Raw genomic sequence first — 20,384 nt, forward strand, 5'->3', positions numbered from 1 at the left:
TCGACGTGTCAGGGATGGAGGGAGAGCTCTCTCTCTGGGCAGGGCGCTTGTCTCGCCACGGATACAGCGCAGATCTGAAGGAAGCTCCCATGCCAGAGCAGCTCTCTGCCTCTCTCCAGCTGAGTGAAGAACGTGGCCCAGAATGCATGAGACTGCCCACTCCTGAACAGCGCCCTTTGCTCCCCCACCAAAAAAAAGACAAATGAACCATATCGACCTGCAGCTTTTCCACATTCATGTAAACAATCAGCATGAAAAACATCCAGAAATGGAAAAGATGGCCGTTGATGATCTTATTAACTGACAGGGATTAACATCTAGGATGTATTAAAAATATTTGTATTTTTGGCAGGGGTAGATAATGGTTATGCAAACAGACTCTCATGCCTGAGGTTCCAAAGTCCCAGGTTTAATCCCCCTAGCACCATCATAAGCCAGAGCTGAGCAGTGCTCTGGTACGAAAAAAATTTATATTTTTATATATAATCCAAGTAATATACATATAATTCAATTTATACTTTTTTGCCCCTCCAGGGTTATTGCTGGGGTCCAGTGCCTGCACTACGAATCCACTGCTCCTGGAGGCTATTTTTTTCCCTTTTGTTGCCCTTGTTTTATCATTGTTATTGTTGTTATTGCTGTCATTGCTGTTGGATAGGACAGAGAGAAATGGAGAGAGGAGGGGAAGACAGAGAGGGGGAGAGAAAGACAGACACCTGCAGACCTGCTTCACCACCTGTGAAGCTACTCCCCTGCAGGTGGGGAGCCGGGAGCTCCAACCGGGATCTTTAGGCCGGTCCTTGCACTTGGTGCCATGCGCGTTTAACCCATCGATTTATACTTTTATATATAATTCAAAAATAACCAGGGAAGTTGACTAAATCAGAATATAGACAAATGACCTAAGTAGACACACTTCCTCAAAGGAGATAAAGTGTCCCCAATATATGGGAAGAGACTCAACACTGTTCTCTGTTACAGAAACGCAGATCAGGATGACAGGGAGGTGTCCGCATGGCACTGATGCTCTTGGAAGCTTTCCAGGAGGTTGGCGTGGAAAGCCGGTGAGCTGTCATCACTGCGGTGAATGAGCCAGAGAAGGCTGCCCAGCAGACATCTGTGAGTTGGCCATGTGGTGGCGCACCTGGTTAAGCACACATATTACAGTGGGCAAGGACCCAGGTTCCAGTCCCTGGCCCCCACCTGCAGAGGGAAAGCTTCATGGTGGTGAAGCAGGGCTGCAGGTGTCTCCCTCTCTCTCTCCCCCTCTCTATCAACCCTTTCCCTCTTGGTTTCTGGCTGTCTCTATCATATAAATAAAGATAATAAATAAAATAAAAAGAAATTCGTGAGTGGTTAGAATATTTGAGAACGTCACTAGTACTGCGGACAAGGTGCTGAAACCATGCTTATTTCCAGAAGTGAGTGGCTGCAGACGTTGAGCCCACCTGGACGAGTCAAACAGGCTCACTCCAGGACCCTGGGTTTACCGGGCTAGCCAGGGAGTGAGTGGAGAGGGAGCTGAGGACAGCTGGGACTGGGGAGAATCTGAGTGGACACGAACACAGTCGTGGAGGGAACAGACAAGGGAGAAGTGGGCTGTTCAGTTCAACAGAAGTGCCCTTTCACTGCTAGTTGTTTTGTTTGTTTGTTTTTATTTCCTCTGGAAACAAAACCTAAAAATGCAGGACCACTGAAACAGCTCACGGGGATAGCCTGCCGCTTGGCCATGTGCATGACTCAGATTCAAGCCGCCTCCCACAGCCCTGAAGGGATGCTGGGGTCTCTTGAATTCTCTCAGCCTCTATTAAAAAGAAAGAAAAAAAGCATCAAAAGTTGCCAGTACCCAGGTGTCCACCAACAGCTGAGTGGCTGAGCAAGCTGTGGTATATATACACAATGGAATACTACTCCTCTGTTAAAAATGGTGATTTCACCGTTTTCAGCCCATCTTGGATGGAGCTTGAAGAAATCATGTTCAGTGAAATAAGTCAGAAACAGAAGGATGAATATGGGATGACCTCACTCTCAGACAGAAGTTGAAAAACAAGATCAGAAGAGAAAACACAAGTAGAACCTGAACTGGAACTGGTATATTGCAACAAAAAGACTCTGGGGTGGGTGGGGGAAGGGGGGAGAGTACAGGTCCTGGAAAAGGATGACAGAGGACCTAGTGGGGGTTGTATTGTTATATGGAAAACTGAGAACTGTTACGCATGTACAAACTATTGTATTTACTGTCGACTGTAAACCATGAGTCCCCCAATAAAGGAAAGGAAAAAAAGTTGCCAGTAAAGGAAAAAATGAAAATTATTCTTGGTGCTTTAATGCACACATATTCAAAAACATATAGTTTCCACAAAGTTTACATGTATTTCTTATTGAATACATATGTATATATAAAATTCACATTTTATTTATTTATTTATTTTTTACCAGAGCATTGCTCAGCTCTGGCTTATGGTGGTGCGGGGCATTGAACCTGGGACTTTGGGGCCTCAGGCATGAGAGTCTCTTTGCATAACCATTATGCTGCCTATCCTCCGCCCTCAAATTCACATTTTCAAATCTGCGATGTTTTGTTCTATCCTGTATCATTTCCCTGTAAGGTTATTTATTTGATTATTGCTAAGGCATCTCCATTCAGGACCAACTTTTTCAGGTAGGAACAGAGGGAGAGAGGGAAAGATAGGGGCAGTGCCAAAGCCCCTCCGGCTTGCTAGGAGGCAGGCTTGAACCGGGACTGCGTGGGTGACAAGATGAGAGCACTACCCGGGTGAACTATCTTTTTGGACCCACTGAGAATTTTCACAATGGGATATATTTTGTACTTGTGGGTTATTGTTACTTTTGACAGGGTTCTTCTCCCTTTTCTTTCTTCCTTTCTTCCTTTCTTTCTCTTTCTTTCGTTCTTTCTTTCTTTCTTTCATCACTTTATCTGTTTATTTATTTTTGCCTCCAGGGTTATCACTGGGGCTCAGTGCTGGCACTACAAATCCACTGCTCCTGGCGGCCATTTTTTCCATTTTACTGAACAGGACAGAGAGAAACTGAGAGAGGAAGGGAAGATAGGAAGAGAGAGAGAGAGAGAGAGAGAGACACCTGTAGATCTGCTTCACCGCTTGTGCTGAAAAATTGTACCTATTTGTCAACAAGTGCAGTGTAAATGGTTAACCCCCCAACACAATCAAAGAGAGGCGTGGGCAGTGGTGCACTTGCTTAAGTGCACAGAGGACTAAGTGCAAGGACCCGCACAAGGATCTGGGTTCGATGCCCCTGCTCTGACAAATCGGTACAGTCTTTCAACCCCCCGTGACAGGTGTCTGCAAAACAATTCTCACCCCAACTTAGGTCCTTTCCCACCACCACACACCAGCACCTCAAAATGCCCCCCCCTCCTTTGGCCCGCTTCTTTCCTTCCTCCGCCAGAGGCCTTCGCTTTGGTGCGATGTACCAGACCCAGTTCAAGCTTTCCTCTGTGTTCTCCCTTTCTGAGGAACATCTGCGAAGATAGGATTCTTATTTCCTTACACAATACAGGTCAATTTCTCAAGCAGCATTTTATAAACAACTATAAGATCAAAGCTAAACATTCTTTGTCCATATTTGCTTTATGTGGATAATGATTACAACAAGTCTGTTATCTGTAGGATGCAGCTGGAATACATGGTTTGATACGTCATGTTAGGGAAGAATGAAACTACTTAAGTTTTTGGCACAACTTTAAAACATAAGATATCGACGAATAAAAAGAAAAGACAGACATCTGCAGACCTGCTTCTACTAGATAAAAGCAAAGGCTATAAACCAAATCTCGCTAGTTTCTGCTTTCAGTGAGCCCAGCATCAGGTGTCAAGCAGACTGGTGCTGTTCAGGCCCAAAGAGCTGGGCCATCTCACCTGCAACTCCTGGGATTTCTGAGCCCGCTCCTGCTTGATGCTGCTGATCATCCTTTCCTTCACCTCATCCAATATGGAATATAAGCTATCAAATTCTTCATCTAGCTCGGAAAGGACGCTGGAAGAATTTTCCTGTTTAAGAAGCAAAGCAATACCATGATTCTACTGCCAAAATTAAAAATGAAAAAGATATGAATTTAAAAAGAGAGGCTAGGGGTTACACTGAAACAAGATATTTTCACAGAGGGCACACCGATTCAAAAAGCTGGCAGCTAGTAGTGTTTGATTATACTTACTATGGGTTGAGCATCCTTTTGTGGACTGACCTAACTTTACCTTTCCGCATCCTACCCCCCAAGACAGTGTGAATGGTCATTTTATGTTTGAAACCTTTGCCAAAATATTCAGATTCTGGGGGCCAGGTGGTGGCATGGTAGGTTAAGCACACATGGCGGCAAAGCGCAAGGACTGGCTCAAAGATACCGGTTGGAGCCCCCAGCTCCCCACCTGCAGGGGGGGTCGCTTCACAGGCAGTGAAGCAGGTCTGCAGGTGTCTATCTTTCTCTTCCCCTCTTTGTCTTCCCCTCCTCTCTCGATTTCTCTCTGTCCTATTCAACAACAATGACATCAATTAACAACAAGAGCAACAAAATGGGCAAAAAATAGCCTCCAGAAGCAGTGGATTCATAGTGCAGGCACTGAGCCCCAGAGATAATAACCCTGGAGGTAAAAAAAAAAAAAAATTCAGACTCTAAGAGAGACCCTGCAGCAGTGATCCTCTGCCTCTCCTGGAGTGTCAGAACTACTGGTGAAACGTTAAATAAAATAGTCTAGAGAATCTGATTCCATAACTGAGAAATCATTTGGACATATAAGAATGGGAATGATTTTGTACATTTTTAATCTCCCGGGTTCCCTAAAAATAGTACATTTACAGAAGACAACATTTAAGCAGTTCTTTACTGGACCTTAGGAGATTTGTCAAGCACTAAATTTTAGTGCTATTGAAAAGAAAGAGTAACAGAGATCATCTACAAACTAGAATTTATACTTCATCTCCTATGTTTTCAGAATTAGAATACAGATAAAGGACTTGCCCAGAGCTGCATAACTGGTCACTAGCTGCAGAATCAATAAATAGTTCAAGTCCGTTGACCCCCTCCTACTACCTCATTAAGCAAGATGTTGTTTTTTCAATAAGCAATATTTTCAATAAATATTTTCAATAAGAAATAAGAAATATCTGTGTAATTCCTAGCCAAATAACATCTACACTTGCAGCAATTAGGTGAGAGAAGAAATTATCCTAAGGCATTTTTCAACTCAGATGAATCATTAGCTAAAGAGGCTGGCATTGGTTAAGATAAACCTATCCAAACAGTCTACTGTGAAACAGCACAAAGTCTTATTCATAATGTTTATTTATGTGAGCTATCATCTCACTATAGTCTTATACCAAAAGTGCTATAGAACGTTTCCCTGGTTTATTTATAATAGCAAGGACAAGCTGAGTAAGAAGGAAGAAAGAACCATTATCTGGAAGGCAGCACAAAACAAAAAGGTCACATGGTCACGCAAACCTACACAAAACACTTAGATGACAAGACACAATTTAGTCAGGAGCAAAAAGGAACTGGACTCCCTTTTCCCCTCAGGAGATAACTGCCACACTCTGAACTGTCTCATCTGAGGGATAAGGTTGAAATTGAAGCCTTCTACGTTTTTTGGATTCTCAACTAGAATTTAAATGTGTCAAGTGGAAAAACTGGGCAAGCCTTATCCTAAGGTTTGTTTTTTTAACTCACACTCAAATGTGAAGATTCTCTTTTCCATAGAGCATTAATTCTAAAACCACTAGGTTGGTTTAAACAAAGCGGGCTTACTAAATTTTCCAGTAAAACAGTTAAAAAAAAACAAAAAAGAGATGGTGAAGGTTATAATCAACTAACTCCAAAGATAGTAACTTGAGAAATACAGGCAGTTTAAAGGTCCTCATTTTTTCCCTTTTGTTGACCCTGTTGTTTATCGTCATTGTTGTTACTGCTGTCGTTGCTGACAGAGAAATAGAGAGAGGAGGGGAAGACAGAGACGGGGAGAGAAAGACAGACACCTGCAGACCTGCTTCACCGCCTGTGAAGCGACTCCCCTGCAGGTGGGGAGACAGGGGGAGCTCTAACCGGGATCCTGAAGCCGGGTCTGTGTGCTTTACGCCACCTGCGCTTAACCTGCTGCGCCCACAGCCGGGCTCCCCTAAAGGTCCTCACATTTAAAGGGTTAGAAACCAGGCAAATACCTAAATTAAAGCAAACAAAAACCATGGGAAAGGTTCCACTGTCTAGAAGCGTCCTGAAAATCTTCTATGCTTATCTCAAAGACTTGACTTTTAAACTCATTAAGAATCATACACAAGGAAGCATCACCAGATTCCTTTACGGTTCTTCCCACAATCAACCATTGACTCCCAGCAGGTGAAGAGACCGCCCAAACCTGGACCCCTTGCCTTAAATATTCCTTTCTCTCCTCACTGAACACTTCACCTTGTTTTACTTTAATGGCGTTCTATAAAAAGACTTCTTACCCGTTCACATGTCTCCCTACTATTTACTGTAAAAAAAAAAAAAAAAAAAAAAAAGAGAAAATGTTGAAAAACTACAACTTATCTCTTAACTGGGGACAAAAATAACAAACATAAAATGGAAAGGCAAAAACTAAACAATGTTCTCTGGCAGGGCCAGAGCATGCCCACGTGCACGTGCCAGTTTCAAATCCCAGCAGCACGTCACCAGGAAAAAGCCCACGGGATGTGGGACACAGAGCAGTGTCATGATGTTTCCTTACCTCTCTGGGCCTCTTCCTCTCTACTTCCTGCTCTGAAATCTTTTTGTTTGTAAAAACAAACAAAAGATCAGCCAGGGAGCAGTGACATGGCAGGTGTGAGACCCTTAGCGTCACCATAAACAAATAAAAATAAATAAACCTCCCTGCAAGTGTTATTTCAGAGTTTTCCCTTTTTCCCCTTATTATTTGATTTTTCCATTAATATTGCAATTATGCCAAGGAAAGCATTTTGACTTATCTACCATTTAAAACCCTGATTTTATCTCCATCTAGTTATAATCTAAAAAAATTAATACTTTGGCACTTTTTTTTTCTTTTTTTGCCTCTGGGGTTATCGCTGATCTCGGTACCAGTACTGAGAATTTACTGCTCGTGGCGGCCAGTTTTTTTCTTTTTCTTTTTTTTTAAATTTCTTTTAATTTTTTAAATTGCTTTATTGGGGAATTAATGCTTTACATTCGACCGTAAGTACAACAGTTTGTACATGCATAACATTTCCCAGTTTTCCACAATTTTTTCTTTTTATTGGATAGGACCTAGAGAAATTGAGAGGGGAGTGGGAAACAGAGAGGGAGAGAGAGAGAGAACGAGACACCTGCAGACCTGCTCTGCTGCCGGTGGAGCTTCCCCCTGCAGGTCGGGAGTGGGGGCTCAAACCTGGATTCTTGTGCAGGTCCCTGTGCTTAGTACTATGTGCGCCTAACTGGGTGCACCATCGCCCAGCCCCACCCATCTGGCCTTTCTGGTATGCTCCACAATCATTTGTGACGTATGTATAAAAACTGAAAAAAAACAAAATCAGGGAGTCAGGCGGTGGCGCAGCAGGTTAAGTGTAGGTGGTGCAAAGCGCAAGGACCAGCGTAAGGACCCGGGTTCGAGCCCCCAGATCCCCACCTACAGGGGAGTCACTTCACAAGCGGTGAAGCAGGTCTGCAGGTGTCTATCTTTCTCTCCCCCTCTGTCTTCCTCTCCTCTCTCCATTTCTCTTTTCTAGCCAACAATGACATCAGTAACAACAATAATAATAACTACAACAATAAAACAATAAGGGCAACAAAAGGAAATAAATATTTTCAAAAAACCAAAACCAATCAGTCAGAGGGCCAGGCGATGGCTCCCCCACTGGTGTCAACACTTAACCATGTGCAAGGCCCTGGGTTTGAGCTCCTGCCCACCATGTAGGGCATCATAACAGGGGAAAGTCTCACCAGGAAAGCCTAACTAACCATCACTGAAATGGTGCTACAGTGTCTCCTCTACTTCCCTCTCTCCCCAACCCCTTCTTTTACCATCTACACCTGGAAAAAAAAAAGTTCTCAAAGCCATGGAATTATGCAGACATGAAACCCCAGTGAAGTTCTAGCAACAAGAAAAACACAGAAAAATAATGATAATTGGGCCGGGTGGTGATGCACCTGGTTGAGCGCATGTTATAATGCGCAAGAACCCTGGTTCAAGTCCCCGGTCCCCACCTACAGGGGGAAAGCTTCACAAGGGGTGACACAGTGCTGCAGGTGTCTCTCTTTCTTTCTGCCCCCCCCATTTCCCTCTTGATTTCTGGCTGTCTCTATCCAATAAATAAATAAAGATAATAAAAAAAGAAAAGAATACATTAAGGAAATAAAAATAATAATTCATACCTGAACTCCTTTTAATGTTTGATTTAGTGTATCAATAAAGTTCTGAATTTCATCATTTTTATTTGCCAAAGTTGAAATGATCCTTTGCAGAGCTTCCTAGAATAAAAGAAATAAACATTATGACTTTTAATAAAAGAACCTTAAACCTTCGAACAATTCTCTAAACATACTCATTAAAGGTGTTATTATACCACTAGTCTGCATGTCTATTTTGGTTTGAGTACCAGGCAATTGTGATTACGGTAACCCTGTAGTATGTTTTGAGACTAGGAAGCTAGTTTTTCAATTTTTTTCCCCTTAGTTGCCCCCTTTTTTTTATTGTTATAGTTATTGATGTCGTCATTATTAGATAAGACAGAGAGAAATGGAGAGAGGAGGGGAAGACAGAGAGGGGGAGAGAAAGACAGACACCTGCAGACTTGCTTCACCGCCTGTGAAGCGACTCCCCTGTAGGTGGAGAGCCGGGGGCTCGAACCAGGATCCTTACACTGGTCCTTGTGCAGGAAGCTAGTTTTTGACAGGAGGGTCCAAAACAGTCAACAAAGAAAGGAGTCTCCTCAACAAAAAGGTGTTGGGAAAACTGGGCTGAAACGTGCAGAAGAATAAAGCTGGACCACCACATTTTATCACGTTACAAAAGTTAAGTTCCAAAGGGACCAAAGATTTGAATATGACACCAGAAACTATCAAATACTTAGAGGAAAACACTGACAGAACTCTTTTTGATGTAAGCTTTAAAAATAGATTCTGGGGTGAACCTGTGACACAGCTGGTGGAAACAACACATTACCAGGATCTTCACCTGCTGAGGACAAGCTTCACAAGCAGTAAAACAATACTGCAGGTCTTCCCCCTCCCCCCTCCCCCCTCCCCTCTCCTTCCTTCTATCTCAATTTCCCTCTGTCTCTATCCAAACTAAAAAATAAATAAATGTGTATATATATTTTTGATATATATACATATATGCTTATACCAAGGAAAACAAAACCAATATAAACCAATAAGACTACCTCAGATTGAGAAGCTTTTGCACAGAATGGAATCACTACCAATGCAGAGAGAGGAAATCATTGTATGCCACACATCAAACAAAAGGCTAAGATCCAAAACATAAAGAACTCAGCAATAAAAAGGCAAACAGCCCAACTGAAAAATGGAGGAAGAGGACATGGACAGAATCTCTTCCAAAGAAGAGATCCAAAGGGTTGGCAGATATATGAAAAAAAAATGCTCAAAGTCACCAGTGACCAGGGAAATACATTAAAAACCAATGAGATACCACTTTACACCAGTGACAATGTCACACATTATTAGAAAGACAGAAACACCAGCTGCAGGAGAGGCTGCGAGAGACAGGGGCACTTCAACACTGCTGGTGGGAATCTAAATTGGCCCAACCCTCTGAAAAAAGTCTGGAAACTCATCAGAATGCTAGAAATGGACCTAATCTACCACCTGGCCAATTCCTCCCCTGGGGTTAAACTCCAAAGGAAACAAAGACACCCACCTAGAGAGACCTACACACACCTAAGTTCATAGCAACACGACTCGTAACAGCCCAAACTTGTAAACAGCCCACATGTTCAATGAGAGATGGGTGGCTAAGAACATTGTGGGATATGTATCTAGACATAACACACACACAGAGAGAAATTGAGAGGGAAAAGGGAGACAGAGGAGAGAAAGGGGGGAGGAGGAAGAGGGAGAGGGAGAGGGAGAGAGACCTGCAGCCCTCCTTCAGTGCTAGTGAAGATTTCTCCCTGCAGGTGGGGACTGGGGGCTTGAAATCTGGTTCTTGCACATAGTAGCCTATATATCCTACTGGCTATACTACCACCCAGCCCACTCCTGGGACTTTATGAAAATCTCTTATCAATACTATGAAGTGAACCATCATTTTATCTTTCACACTTAAGACGATCAATACTCATAAATATCTGTAGTATTATTTTAGGTCATAAGGCCAAACGGCAAAGGTACAGAATCAAATTCTTTTTTTTTAAAATATTTATTTTATTTATTTATTCCCTTTTTTGCCCTTGTTGTTTTATTGTTGTAGTTATTATTGTTGTTGTCGTTGTTGGATAGGACAGAGAGAAATGGAGAGAGGAGGGGAAGAAAGAGAGGGGGAGAGAAAGATAGACACCTGCAGACCTACTTCACCGCCTGTGAAGCGACTCCCCTGCAGGTGGGGACCCGGGGTTCGAACCGGGATCCTTATGCCGGTCCTTGTGCTTTGCCCCACCTGCGCTTAACCCGCTGCGCTACAGCCCGACTCCCAGAATCAAATTCTTAAATATTACAAAAATAGATGGAGACTTCTCCTATGACATTCATGACATTCAGAAGTGAAAAGTAAAGAAACAAGATGCTGAAACTTGACATTTTCTCCGTAAAAATTTAAAAAAAAAAACATACTAAAGGTATGGAATGGCTTTTCAGCCAGAATTACAACATTCACTGCAACATTTCCAGTTGCTGTGGAAACATAGTAAGGTCAGCAACCTTAGTTACAAATACCTCAGGTGTTGACAATGTTTCCTACTTAAATAAAACACTTGGTTACTTTTTCTTTTTTCCCTGAGCTTGAAATAAGATATGCAGGTAGATGCAAGTTATTGTCTGGGGAGATGATGTCATGGCTGGAAAAAGGACCAGACAGCTGGATCAGGGAAGAGAGTAGCTCCCATATATGGGAAAGGGGTATAAATATTGTTGACTGTAAACCCCATCGATTTGATGTGATCTGGGGCTCATATTCAGCTTAGGAGCCTGTGTGACCTCTGCATCCCTGTAGATCTGAGCTCACATTCTGTGGTCATGAGTAGGAACGTTCCAAGCTGCCCCAATATCAGGACCCATCTTCCTCAGGAGTAGCATAGCGTATGTTGTCCAGCCTCCTGTTGGAGGATGGAATATTCTCTACCATTGTTGATCCAAGTTGAGGGCAAGGTCCTATGGGGGGCCTTAATAGAGATGACCAGTAACAATGGAGAGATGGGATTTATTCGAGGTCTAGGCCCATCAAGTCTGTTTGGGAATCTCAGGACTCCCCAAATAGGGCCCCAGCTAGTGATATAGCCACAGGTCCTTTGTAAAATAACTAAAATATGCCTACTAGCTATCTACAAAATGGAGGACCCCCCAAATCTTCATCTGCTCTACTCCAGACTTTAGGTTCATGATTAGTCAACAACTTGCTTGGCTTTATATGTTAACTTTATCTTCAGCCACCAGGTTCCAGATGCTAGCATGATGCCAACCTGACTTCCCTGAACAGACAACCCCACCAATGTGTCCTGGAATTCCGATTCCTCAGAACTCCGCCCCACTAGGGAAAGAGAGAGACAGGCTGGGAGTATGGATCCACCTGTCAATGCCCATGTTCAGCAAGGAAGCAATTATAGAAGCCAGACCTTCTACCTTCTGTACCCTGTAATGACCCTGCGTCCATACTCCCTGAGGGATAAAGAATAAGAAAGCTATCAGGGGAGGGGATGGGATATGGCGTTCTGGTGGTGGGAATTATGTGGAGTTGTACCCCTCTTATCCTGTGGTTTTGTCAGTGTTTCCTTTTTATAAATAAAATTAAATTAAATAAAAAAAAACACTTGGTTATTTAATTTTCTCTTATTCTCTAGTCAGTGCTGTTGAAATTCAAAATGTTTTGCTGTGATGTAAACATACAGGTTGCACTAGCCACCTGAAATGAATGTGTACTAAAAATCTTGATAGAGCAAGTGAAGGACTAATTTTTTTTTTTTGCCTCCAGGGTTATTGCCGGGGCTCGGTGCTTGCACCACGAATCCACTGCTCCTGGAGACCATTCCTTCCCCTTTTGTTGCCCTTGTTGTTTTATTGTTGTAGTTATTATTGTTGTTATTGATGTCATCGTTGTTGGATAGGACAGAGAAAAATGCAGAGAGGAAGGGAGACTGAGAGGGGGAGAGAAAGACAGACACCTGCAGACCTGCTTCACCACCTGTGAAGCGACCCCCCTGCAGGTGGGGAGCCGGGGGCTCGAACCAGGATCCTTACGCCGATCCTTGCGCTTCGCACCAAGTGCACTTAACCTGCTGCACTACTGCCCAACTCCCGTGAAGGACTAATTTTTAACTTAAAATACGTTAGATTTTAAAAAATAATTTCCATTTCTATAGACACATGTTGGTATGCTTCTAATTCTGCTTCTAAAAACCCCCTCTGTTTCATTTGGTTTAATCCCCCCTGCTTAACACTGCATTCTATTTACATAACCACTGCATGGCACTGGTTTAATCCCCACTGGTTCATGATGTGTTTTTGCTCCTCCCCCTCTCCTTGTCACACCCTGATTTTCACCAGTCACTTTTCTCTCCACCCTCTCTACGTCACAACCTGTTCACAGCCTACTTGGAAAGTATATATAAGGACAGCATTGTTCGTTTAGTTTAGCTCGGCTTAGACTGTGCTGCGTCCTGCATGAATAAAGAGATACTGCATACAACCCAGCCATGAGTCCCTGGTCATCTGTCTCCCATCAGTGAAGCTCAGCCCGACAGACACACAGTGACAGGTGCTGCCATACTGGATAGCACGTATCCAGCAGTATAGTCGTTTCACAGGTGATAGGAGCAAACTGCAAACAAAGTGCTTGTTTTCTCAGTAAGAATAAAACACAAGTGCCTCTATAATTCCAGCAAAAGGACAAGTCTTGTTTCTGCAAACACCCACAAGAAGAGCTATTTCAATAATTTCCTATAATTTGGAATGATAAGCATTCTAATCCGAATACTGGAATGTAAAAAAAGAATATATACAAAGAGCTCAGGAAGTGATCTATCGAAGGAGTAACATTTCGTGTGTATGTTCATAAAACATTGTAGGAGCAAAAAAATCAACACACGACAACTCTAATTTCTAAAAACAGCCCCTGCAAACAAAAGCAGGAAAACGGAGTCACCCTGGAGCCACATGTGCCACTTCTTACCTTCCTCCTTATGGTGGTACTTGGTGTAACACAACGAAATCATGTATGAAGACAGACAATGACAGGGCGGGCCAGGTGGTGGCGCACCTGGTTGAGCGCAGATGTTACAATGCGCGAGGACCTGGGTTCAAGCACCCAGCCCCCAACTGCAGGGGGAATGCTTTACAGGTGGTGAAGCAGTGTTACAGGTGTCTCTCTGTCTCTCCCTCTCTATCACCCCTTCCCTTTCAACTTCTGTCTCTATCCAGTAAATAAAATACAGATCATTAAAAAAAGAAAGATGACACCCAAAGTTTATTTATGTGATTTTATTTTCCCTCTGGCCTCCCCCTCCCCCCTCCCAGAACCAAGCGCACCAAGATTTGAACGCATAATGGTGGAGGAGGACCTAGGCTGGGGGTGACAGTATTTTGCAGGAAACTGAGAAGTTTCACACATGTATCAACAACTGTATTTCCTGCAAACCACTCATCTCCCCCTATAAAAAAATATTTTTAAAGATGACAAACAGAAAGGGAAGAATGCAGTCAACACAGAATTGGAGAGGCAAGACCGGTAGTTGAGAGATGCAGAGAAGAAGGAGAGAGCACTTTAGAGCGTTGTTCAAATATTAGTTCAAGACTTGGGCAGGCGCCTCTAAAGGGAATACAATGGCATAGTAATAAAGACAGTGTCCACGAAACTTCAGTTAAGATTAGGCTCTCCCTGGTTAACTGACGGCACACGCCTTCCCGTCCACCCCTCCCAGTCCACCCCTCCTGATGGCCGGGCTACACCCACACTGTTATGAGAGGCTGGAGACTCAGCCCATGTTCAAAGCAACACCACCGACAAGGTGAAAATGACGCCCAACAGCTTATGCCTCTGAAGTCCACACCAGACATGTTAATAGGATCTTACCCTTAAATCTATTTTACCCATTTTATGGTGTACCGAAACAATGATTTGTATGCATTGCAGCATACCGTCCCAGCTCCGTAAGCCTTAAGCACTAAAGATTTCAAGACACCTCTCTACCTCTGAAGTTCCTACTGTCTGCTCAGTATCTTCAAAGGCTTCTAAATGCTTTAGTTTTTAATAGGTCTTCAAGTTTAATCCTTCATACCTTCTCTGACAATAATCCACTTAGCAAAAGTTGACAGTGTTCTAATGGTGACAAGAGGGCAGGATATGACTTATACCAACTGCATACTCGGAATCTTTTATTTATTTTATTTTTTTAAATATTTATTTCCTTTTTGTTGCCCTTGTTTTTATTGTTGTTGTAGTTATTATTGATGTCATCGTTGTTGGGCAGGAAAGAAAGAAATGGAGAGAGGAGGGGGAAGACAGAGAGAGGGAGAAAAAGACAGACACCTGCAGACCTGCTTCACCTCCTGTGAAGCGACCCCCCTACAGGTAAGGAGCCAGGGTGGGGGGCACACTTTGCACCACCTGCGCTTAACCTGCTGCGCTACTGTCCAACTCCCAACAGGGGCATAATTCTATACAGTTCCCACCACTGGAGTTCTGTGTCCCATCTCCTCCACTGGACACTTCAGTAGGTCTCCCAGGGGCACAGATAATGGGCTGATTCTACAATTATGTATGTATATCTGTGTGTGTGTGTGTGTGTGTGTCTGCGTGTGTGTACACATATATTCTCCCCCTCCCCTTTTTTTTTTTCAATGGTCCTGCCTTCACTTCCTAAGTCACCTCTACATTTACTACTTCTGGGCATCTTTCATTTTTTCCTCTTTTCTCTCGGATGAGAGAAACAGTGTCTGGCTCCCCCTAGTGTTTTCCAGATCTGCTTCCCTTTCAGAGATGGCATAGAAACAAGGTTCCTGGTGACAAACGCTTCAGGTCTCGGTGGAACAGGGATACAGAGCCCTGTGCTTTACTTCCCCTATCATTTATCCCTCTGTGACTATGGACCAAAATTCTTTATGGGGAGCAGAAGGTGGGAGTTCTGGCTTCTGTCATTGCTTCTCCGCTGGGCATGGGTGTTGGCAGGTGGATCCACACCCCCAGCCTGTTTCTGTCGATTCCTAGTGGGGCAGGGCTCTGGGGAGGGGAGGTTCCAGGAAGCATTGGTGAGGTCATCAGAGAGCCAACAGTATCAAAGACAGAAAAATGAAGTTTTAAGGGGGTGCTACTCCACTCTAGACGGAGTGAGTTTCAGAGCTTTGGTAAAGACACGCCTCAAAGATGTCCTAATGATGGGCAAGTCCACCGTAGACTGTCACTTGTATTTTCAATGTGAACATGACATATAAACCATGTAAGCATGCAACATCTAGATAAGTAAAGTCAGACCCCAAACTAACAATATTACCTTGGTAGACAATGCAGATAAAAGCACTATCCCGAGGGGCCAGGCGGCAGCACAGCGGGTTAAGCACACATGGTGCAAAGTGCAAGGTCCAGTGGAAGGATCCCAGTTTGAGCCCCCAGCTCCCCACCTGCAGGGGAGTCGCTTCACAGGCGGTGAAGCAGGTCTGCAGCTGTCTTTCTCTCCCTCTGTCTTCCCCTCCTCTCTCGATTTATCTCTGCCCTATCCAACAACAATGACATCAATAACAATAACCACAACAATGATAAAACAACAAGGGCGACAAAAAGGGAACAGAAAAGAAAAAAAAAAAAAAGCCTCCAGGAGCAGTGGATTTGTGGTGCAGGCACCGAGCCCCAGCAATAACCCTGGAGCAAAAATAAATACATAAAAATAAAAAATAAAAAAAGCACTGTTCCTCTCTCATGCTTTTCTAAGCTTAGGGGTGGAAGGAAATATCCTGATGGTTTCCCTGTCAGGTCTCTAGGCATTGCAAAGGCATTTAACCTGTTGTTTTGGAGAGGACTGACAAATACAAAAGATATAATCAAAAGTTCATGTTTTCTATGTTGTGGAATGGAAATTCATCAGGGAAGACTGAGAAGTAAATTACTAAGAAGATCAGACTTCAGTCACTCTGGCAACAGGGAATTACAGAGGACTGGAGAGACCTAGGAAGGGAAAGGCATAAACAGAGAAAAGTCTAAGGTGCCAAGGCTCGTGAGACCTGAAAAACAAATTCCAAATACAGCACTTAAACAGACACTCACTTACACCTACAGAAACTGAAGGACAAGGATCAGCAGGCAGGGTCCAGAAGTGGCACAGCAAGTAGGGTGCTTGACTTGGTAGCATGACGTAGTGAGTTCAATCCCAGCATCCCAAGTGCCATAATATTCTGGCATCCCCCACCCATTGTCCTCCCCTCTCCCTCCCCCATCACATATTAATAAACAAAATCTTTCTTCTCTTCTCTTTCTTTGCTTTTTTTTTTTGAATCACTAAGCAGGGGTCAGGATAATGTTTACTCGGCAGAGGAAGGAAGTAAGGTGAAGGTACTTGACTTAAGTCAAACATGTAAGTCTTTAAAGTATTTCTTTTCTTTTTAAAGATTTTATTTATTATTTTATTAATTTTTTTATTTATAAAAAGGAAACATTAATAAAACCATAGGATAAGAGGGGTCCAACTCCACACAATTTCCACCACCAGAACTCCATATCCCATCCCCTCCCCTGATAGCTTTCCTATTCTTTAACCCTCTGGAAGTATGGACCCAGGGTCATTGTGGGATGCAGAAGGTGGGAGGTCTGGCTTCTGTAATTGCTTCCCTGCTGAACATGGGTGTTGACAGGTCGATCCATAATCCCAGTCTGCCTCTCTCTTTCCCTAGTGGGGCAGAGCTCTGGACACATTGGTGGGGTTGTCTGCCCAGGGAAGTCTGGTCAGCATCATGGAACCTGGTGGTTGAAAATAAGAGTTAACATACAAAGCCAAACAAATTGTTGATCGGTCATGGACCTAAAGGCTGGAATAGTGCAGATGAAAAGTTGGGGGGGGGGGGGAGTCTCCATTTTGTAGAGAGCTAGTAGGCCCATTTTAGTTATATTCCAAAGGGCCCATGACTATACTATTTTTTTTTTCCCTAGAGTCTGACATCTGATATGCAGGTGGATCCAAGTTATTGTCTGGGGAGATGATGTCATGGCCAGAAAAAGGACCAGAAAGCTGGATCAGGGAAGAGAGTAGCTCCCAAATATGGGAAAGGGGTATAAATATTGTTGACTGTAAACCTCATCAACTTGACACAACCTGGGGCCCATATTCATCTTAGAAGCCTATGTGACCTCTGCATCCCTGTAGATCTGAGCTCACATTCGGTGGTCATGAGTAGGAACATTCCAAGCTGCCCCAGTATCAGGACCCATCTTCCTCAGGTGTAGCATAGAGTATGTTGTCCAGCCTCCCTTCGGAGGATGGAACATTCTCTACCGTTGTTGATCCAAGTTGAGGGGATTTTAGTTATTTATTAATGAACAAGACAGGAGAGAGAAAGAACCAGACATCACTCTGGCACATGTGCTGCCAGGGATTGAACTCAGGACCTCCTGCTTGAGAGTCCAAAGCTTTATCACTGCGCCACCTCCCAGGCCACTGAAGTACTTCTTAATGTGGCAAAGCAACATGTCAAGGAAGGCTTTCTAGAAATCTTGTAGTCAGAAACTTCCAGAGAGAAGGCGGAGAACTAAAAGACACCTAGATGCATTAAGTTTTCTACCCCATGTTCTTCCAGGACACAGAAATTTTAGCAACATATATATATATATGATGGAGTGATGAATAGCTGGTCAGTAAATTGAGCAAGAAACACAAAGTCAGAAACCGCAACGCACGTGATGTAATCTGTGCATAAACTGAGCACCGCTGGACACAGCACCTCCCCTCTGCCCTCCATACTCTGCATCCAACCACCTACTTGAACTCTCTTTTTGTTTAATCTTTATGTACTAGATAGAGACAGCCAGAAACCAAGAGGGAAGGGGGAGATAGAGAGGGAGAGACAGAGAGACACCTGCAGCCGTGCTTTACCAGTCACAAAGCTTGCCCCCTGCAGGTGAGGGGGTGACGAGTCACAGCTTGTGCACTCAATTAAGTGCGCCCCCACCTGGCCCCGCTACTTGACCTCCCCATCTGGATATCTCTTAAGTCCTTCCATGTTGGGTCTATGTGTCAGCCTGACAGAGCTTATGGAGAACCACCCCTGTCCTTGGATGGAGGTCTGAGAAGATAACCTCTTGGTGAGTCTCTCTCAACCAAGGTGAGCATAAGGGGGGAAACTCAGACTTGGTTCTTTCCTTCTTGACTCTCAGGCCCACAGAAACCCCAGTACTTCCCTCCATTAACTGCAGGCCACATGGCCGCAGATTCACTTATTCAAAGTCACCTTCTGATCACAGAAGAACACATCTTATCACACACTTCATCACACACCTCAGACCCAAGACAAGAGAAATTCCAAACTATATGGCCTTTTGATATTCATCTTCTCTCTGTCTCACCTACGGGTTTAACCCCTATGCTTCTCTCAGATACCTTTGGATAATTAAGTTGCTTGTGTCATGGAGAATAACTGTCTTGTATCTCATCAATTCCTGTCATACCAGCCCCCTACCTTAGGGGCATGCTGACCGTTAAGAAACTTGTAATTTCTGACATATTTCAGTAAAATTCCCTTCATTGTTTTTCTATTTAACTCATGTCCACTTTGATAATAAACGGATTCTACGGATTCTACAGATTCTAGGATTCTAGGCACGCTAAGAGTCCCCTGGTGTCTTTTACTTCGTGTCACCCCTGTCGTGAGCGAGAAAGAACCAGCCCGTTACCTTTCCCCTGGAGACCACCCCAAACCAGAGAGAGAGAGATACCGAAACTTCCGAATTCAGTGCTGTAGTGTTTCCCACTAAAGCTGACCTTTCCGCCAGTATTCCGCCTCTGCAGATGACACTCCACGCTGCAAAGCCAGAGGCCTAGGCTCATCAGGTCCAACAGGCTTTCTCCCCCAAACAGTTCTGCAGCCCTTCCTCCTATCTCAGCACAAGCCAATAGGATAGCTCAACTCTGACATGACTCCTTAAAGGGCCCTCACTCATCTTCCTCCACAACGACTGGTTCTCTCTCCTCTGGCCAGAGTAGTCTGATAGCACCACTTGTCCCGCTTAGCAATGTCCAATGGCAGGATCCTGCCCCCAGACACACCTGGCAGCACTCACACGCCAGCACCGTGGGAGAGGACGTGAGCTCAAGGCCTCCTCCGTCTTCACTGCGCTTGAGGGAGGAGGAGAGGACTCATGAGCAGTGGGCCTGTGCTCCAGCTACTGCTCTTTCTCCCACCGCTTCCCCTCACTGCTCTCCAGCTCCGTGGGCACAGGAGGAAGAAGCAGGTGGGTTTGGGGGTGGGGGGCACCAGGAATGGTGGAGTCATTCTGCAGGCACTGGGTGTCAGCAAAAACCCCGGTGACAATCACAACAACAATATTTAATGGCTTCTCACTAGTCCTGGGATTAAAAGAAAAAAAAATCCAGCATGCTCTACTAAAGACATTTACTCTGAGGGCTGGGCGGCAGCACACTGGGTTAACAGCACTTGGCGTGAAGCTCAAGGACCAGCATAAGGATCCCGGTTCAAGCCCCCGGCTCCCCACCTGCAGGGGGGTTGCTTCACAGGCGGTGAAGCAGGTCTGCAGGTGTCTGTCTTTCTCTGCCCCTGTGTCTTCCTGTCCTCTCTCCATTTCTCTCTGTCCTATCCAACAACAACACATCAATAACAATAACAACAACAACGGCAACAAGGGCAATATAAATGGAGAAAAAAATGGCCCTCAAGAGCAGTGGATTCATAGTGCAGGCACCGAGCCCCAGCAAAAACCCTGGAGGAAAAAAAAAATTTATCCTGACCTTAGCGAATCTATAAAAGCTTACATAATGTCCGTCACCTACTTTAAAACACAACAGACTTTAGCTCTTGCTCTGTGAGAGCTGAGGAGGCCACTGTGAGTTCCTCGAATGGACCTAGCTTCCCTCCAGGGCAGCTCCTCACCCTACAACCTGGACATGATGAACTGTTAACACTAGCTTCAGGGAACTATTTCTAGATGATGCCAGCGCGCATTACATGCACTCTTATCACTTGTTATCAAAGTGTGAAGCTGAAGGAGGGCCAA

At 44.2% G+C, this 20,384-nt stretch overlaps 1 protein-coding gene and 1 long non-coding RNA gene across 5 annotated transcripts in view; one reads left to right on the plus strand and one right to left on the minus strand.

Moving 5' to 3' along the window:
* LOC132540822 (uncharacterized) overlaps positions 1-20,384 on the plus strand; it is a 478,519-nt gene that overhangs the window by 203,737 nt on the left and 254,398 nt on the right. The window lies entirely within an intron of this gene.
* FSD1L (fibronectin type III and SPRY domain containing 1 like) overlaps positions 1-20,384 on the minus strand; it is a 67,292-nt gene that overhangs the window by 35,789 nt on the left and 11,119 nt on the right. For 3 of the 4 annotated variants that reach the window (XM_060199064.1, XM_060199062.1, XM_060199063.1), the window contains exons 2-3: positions 8,378-8,473; positions 3,900-4,031 (exon numbers count right to left, since the gene is read on the minus strand). In XM_060199064.1, coding sequence (XP_060055047.1) covers positions 3,900-4,031; positions 8,378-8,473 — 228 coding nt within the window. The remainder of the gene's footprint in view (positions 1-3,899; positions 4,032-8,377; positions 8,474-20,384) is intronic. The other variant, XM_060199065.1, reaches the window with a different exon arrangement.

The sequence above is a fragment of the Erinaceus europaeus genome, chromosome 10, assembly GCF_950295315.1.
Source record: "Erinaceus europaeus chromosome 10, mEriEur2.1, whole genome shotgun sequence".
In the NCBI taxonomy this organism is placed as follows: Eukaryota; Metazoa; Chordata; class Mammalia; order Eulipotyphla; family Erinaceidae; genus Erinaceus; species Erinaceus europaeus.